This window comes from Oryzias melastigma, linkage group LG21, assembly GCF_002922805.2.
Source record: "Oryzias melastigma strain HK-1 linkage group LG21, ASM292280v2, whole genome shotgun sequence".
NCBI classification, from domain to species: Eukaryota; Metazoa; Chordata; class Actinopteri; order Beloniformes; family Adrianichthyidae; genus Oryzias; species Oryzias melastigma.
Window position 1 is genome coordinate 10212570 of NC_050532.1, and position 5151 is coordinate 10217720.

The window sequence follows — 5151 nt, forward strand, 5'->3', positions numbered from 1 at the left end:
CGGGCCCTTCTCGCGGATGTCCACAGTGGGGGACCTCCCCGGTGGGCTTCCTCGGTTGGTATCTAGCAGCTGACTTGTACCTGGTGCAGACCAGTAGAATCCGACTGTTTAGTAAAACCAAAGCATTTGTGAGGGCCCATGACAGGTGCTGGCCATGGCGTTGACACAATGTGAAGGTGAAGAAATTCAATGAAGCGTGGATTTATGGGTTCTTTGGACAGTTAAATTTGTACTTCTGTGGTTTTAATTTTAATTGTCAAATAAAAGACCTCAACTTTTCTCACGTGTATTCAGGCATGACCAATTTTCATCTCTGCAATATGCACAATGATACAAATCTAGTGAACAAATAAAGATCATTTACAGAGGATGAAGATAAACTTCACCCTCAAAAGTTAAGGTAAACTGGAAATACATACCCGTACAGGCCAGTGTGTGATGGAATTAACCTACCCCTGACCTGAAGAAGGTCAGGGGTCATGGGTCTATGTGATTCCCCTACAGCCGTGGTTATAGCTGTAAAGGTTGTCAATCAGTCACAATCTCCTGTTTCTGGCTAATTTTATCAATCATTTCCATTTAATTTGCTGTAAATAATGAGTTTAGATGTGATAGGTTGTTAAATCAAAAATTCTGAAGCAACTTACCCCCCAAAAATTGCTGTTTTTGAATCACACAAGGTGTTCAAACCATCATAAAACCTGTTGATTGTTAGTTCCATTCAAATGATAAACAGAATCTTTTATTTTGTTAAAGTTTGTACATTTAGGACAGAAGTTTAAACTGTAGTGGATTGTTTACATACTTGTTAACTTCTGTGAATTAAACATTTACACATTAATTCTAAATTTATGGTCCTTCTCATAGGTTATGCCATCCCAAAGGCTTCCTGGATCCCCAGCTGAGAAAGAGAAGGGTTGATCCCAGTCCTCCTCCAGGTTCCTGCTTTTTTTTTTTGATCCCTACCCTTTTCCCATCATGTTTGATTTTCTCCTTCTTTGACCTTTACTTGTCACATCTGTACACCCCCAGTTTTTTCATTTTCCACCACTTTTTTAGTATGTCACCCTGCCTGGTATCCATTTAACCACTGGTTTTGTTCCCGCTACGCTAGCCGACTTTCCTTCAGGTTTACTCCCTTCCTTCACAAGTCCTTTACCCCCCAACCTTCTGGCTGCTCACAGAGTCACATGGCTTCAGGAGGCCATGCTCCTGACATCGATGTGCTGGTAAAACCGTTACAGGTAAGGTTTGTTTCCTAACGTTTTTTAAACGTGAAATGAGATCAAGCATGAAAAGCTGGTTATGATCTGGTTGTCTAATCCATGCAAAGCCATGAAGGCAATTTTCTGCATCAGAACTGACCTGAGAATGTCCTTCAGAAACCTTGGAGAGTGTGGGTTCACTGGCATCTAAACAAATTACCAGCTTCCCAGGCTGTTCTCTGTTCAAATATTTGTATGAAAATTCACCACATGGACGAGTCAACCCCAAGATACAGTATGTTAAAAATATTAGTACCCTGTATAACTTAAGTGAAACTAAAGGTACTTTAAGTCATTAAGCACAATTGGAATCAGAGCAGTCCAGTCGGAGCGGTCAAGTTCTAATTGGACAATAGGAGGTTCAGTTCCTGCCTTTGAAGTGTCTTTGGCAAGACACTGAACCCCACATTGTACCTGGTGGTCATAGGTTGGCACCAGTGTTCAGCATTGGAGCCGCTGTCAGTGTGTGAAAGTGTGAGTGAATGGAATTGTGACTACAAAGCGCTTGGGCCTTAAAGCAAGGTAGAAAAGCGCTACCTAAGTATACACCAGTGGCAGAGCTAAAACATCTTATATAAGGGGGACAGGAAACTTTGGCAGGGTGGCAAATTCCAAATGAAGGGATCAGAAATATTGTGTTGTTATGGTTGATGAATTTTCCAAAAATAAGATTTTCCTCTTGCCATAGCAATGAAACCGATTTTGGCTAAGGCTGGGGTGGTGATGTCCCAAATAGCCAAGCATACACAACATAGTTGCGGGTCTCAAGATTTCATTTACAAATATTGCTTTTGATATTTTTGCAATTCTTAAATAAATTTGAATTGACTATTTCTTAATCTTTGTCAATAATTATACTAATACTGACTTAAAAATTTGGCCAAATATCTTTGCTGGAGGGGCAGTTATCCCCCCTTGCCCCCCGGTGGATCCGGCCCTGATCGTTTTCATGTTTCCTATTCTGAATGCCTCATATCGTGAAAAAGGCTTTAGAGCTTAGCTTCATAGATGGTATTTGTACTCTCAATTATTTTTTAAGATACTTCCACAGTAGAGACAGCATCTCCTTTGCATCAGTTGCTACATTTGTTGGTGTTTTTCATCTCATTGTGAAAACATGATGCATTATGGAGAAGGCAATGAAGACCCATCAGATCAATAAAGCTCTACACTTCACTGCCCCATTCCACACTAAAACATAGTATCTATTGATGCTCTTAGCCCGATGTAAAGCAACGCCCCCACCCCTCCACATACATGAGGGTTTGATGACTTTCCTTCCAGAAACTGTTTTTTAGATCCCTTAAAAGATCTGCACTTGTCATGTGCTACAAATCAAAGCCCTCTTGGCTACATTTTGACTTGATTTCATCATCTCTGACTAAATAGTGTAATCTACCAGGGCTTTTATTGTGTAGCTGATACTTGGAGTTATGTCCAGTTGATATAGGAAAATTGGCTCCTCCAGAAAAGGAACCAGTGAAATATTTTGGCAATACAGTGTTCCCTCGTTATACAGCGATTCACCTTTCGGGTACTCATTGTCACGTGGTTTACACCCAGATTGGCTGTTGGCAATTGGCAATCTCCAATCTGTACAGAATGCGTTCATCTTACCAAATTTATTTTATTTTTATTTTATCTTAAGGAATAAAATAAAGTCTTTGATCATGAGCACATATTTGGTTTCTTTCTATTGTAGTGGACATGATTTTTTTGGGACAGTTTGAACTGTGAGAGTTTAAAAAAGAAAGAAACGTGTGAAAATGTTCATGTCTGGCTGAGAACAGTGTACAGTGAAGGGTTTTTTAGCCGGAAAACCTCCATGGATTTTTAGGAACACAAGTTCCATGATAAATGAGGAGGCACTACAGACACTGGCTTTTATTTTATTTTATTTTTTTTTGTGTTGCTTTTTTTCTTGTGTTACATCTGTGGGAATTTATATTGTCAAAGTTTAAACTGTATATCTAAACCAGGGGTCTCAAACTCAATTTCCCTTGGGGTCACTGAAGGCAAAGTTTGCTTTTAGCTAGGCCGGATGGGGTTCCTTTTGTTCCAAAAATATGTTTTTGCGTCCACCGTCTATGTCTTTTGTCCATTGCCTATATTTACTGAACAAGTTTATTGAACATTTGCTCATGTCTATGTACTACTAAGCAATATCTTCTGCATGTCCTGTATAACAACAGGAGCTAACGACGATAGCAAACTGTGGCTGAGAACTTTTATGACGACCCGATCGAACGGCAAAAGCAAATGCAAAGTTTTAAACATAAAGCAAGCTGAAATATCACAAAGAAAATGCAAAGCTATCATCGAAGAAGTGTGGACATGCTGAATATATTTTTTAGTAGACATTGAACTTTCATATTAAGGTGGGGGCCGCAAAGTACTGATTTGGGGGCCGCCAGTTTGAGACCCCTGATCTACACTTTTTGTGCGCTTTGTTCAACAATTTTTAAATTTTATATGTTGGTCAAAATCTCAAGCTCAGCTTCAGCTACAGACCAGACACACACATTTGTTGTCTCTGTTTTGTCTATTTTTAAGACCAGTGGAAGCAGTCATTGTCATTATGGCGTTCTCTATCACATTATATTAATACCAAAATAATGACCTGGGGGGGTTCCACACCGTCTAGTCTGGGATGGTGGAGTCAGTGTTCTTCTTCCTCCTTACGCCCTTCTTTCATGTGTGTGACCTCTGCCTGCCTTCTAGAATCTGCTTTGATGTTGGGTGGGGGTGGGGAGGTTCTTGTCTTAATCCTTCTAGCCTTCCTCTTGGGATGTGAGGGTGGGATACATAAAGCACCATGTTGGACCCATTTTGAAGTGGTCCTGGCCTGGTTAGAAGGTGTTATGGACCCCTCGGTGGTCGTTTGCCTCCAATTGGTTCTGAACCAGAATATTCTTCATATATCTCCTCCATCACCAGAAAAATGCCACAAAAACATGTTATGAACACCAAAAATGCATTTTTCAATTTTCAATCCAAGACTATTCAGATGCATTTTATAATAATTTTTATTGTTCCCAAATACAAATGGGATTTGTCTCCTGGTAAATTTGAACTTGAGTTTTGCATCTGTTTTAAAGGTTATTGGCATGCTCATTTACATTGGGGAAGCAAGAACCTATTTATTCCCCTCACATTATGCACTATAAGGATGCAAACCTGCGGTGTAACTTAACACTCCATTCAAAGCACCAAAATAGCCTTCACCTAGAAGCATTTTCCTGATGTGCAAGCCCTTGATCCCTATCAGAGGTGGGTATGAACGAGTTCCATTTACTTAAGTACTTAAATTGTATTCCTATGAGTAGTTTTTACATACCACATTTCTTTTACTTGAGGAGATATATGATGCAAAAGCAGTACTGTTGCTCAGGTACAACAGATTGTTTTCATGATTCTGCTTTTTTCTTTTAAAAGTGAGGCTAAATAAAAAGGAGTACTTGATTTAATGGTGTGTTGCAAATTAGTAACATATGGCGTGAAGGGTTAAATGTGGCACCAGGGGACCCAGATCAAATTAGGGGCCACACACAGTCAACCCTGTTTCTTTGTCATTGAAAAAGCCCAGGGTCATTCAGATTTGTAAACAAGACAAAAGTGGTGTGACAGAACAACTTGTTCTCATCTGTAAAATATATCTGATTGTCATCAGCATAAAAGCGAACAGAAATTGTGTTTTGTCAGAATGGGGATACAAGGAGAACAAAAGAGGTCTTAGAATTGGGCCCTGTGGAACCCCAAACAGTGGAACAGTTAAATAATCATATCTGTAAGTAGTAGCAGTAGTAGTAACCTTTATTTAACCAGATAAAAACCCGTTGAGATCAGGATCTCTTTTTCAAGGGTGACCTGGCCAAGAGGTCGGCAG

General features: G+C 39.8%; 1 protein-coding gene across 1 annotated transcript in view; it reads left to right on the top strand.

Moving 5' to 3' along the window:
* slc4a3 (solute carrier family 4 member 3) overlaps nucleotides 1-5151 on the top strand; it is a 42876-nt gene that overhangs the window by 3645 nt on the left and 34080 nt on the right. Inside the window, exon 2 of the mRNA XM_036209768.1 lies at nucleotides 868-1244. Coding sequence (XP_036065661.1) covers nucleotides 1191-1244 — 54 coding nt within the window. The 5' untranslated portion in view covers nucleotides 868-1190. The remainder of the gene's footprint in view (nucleotides 1-867; nucleotides 1245-5151) is intronic.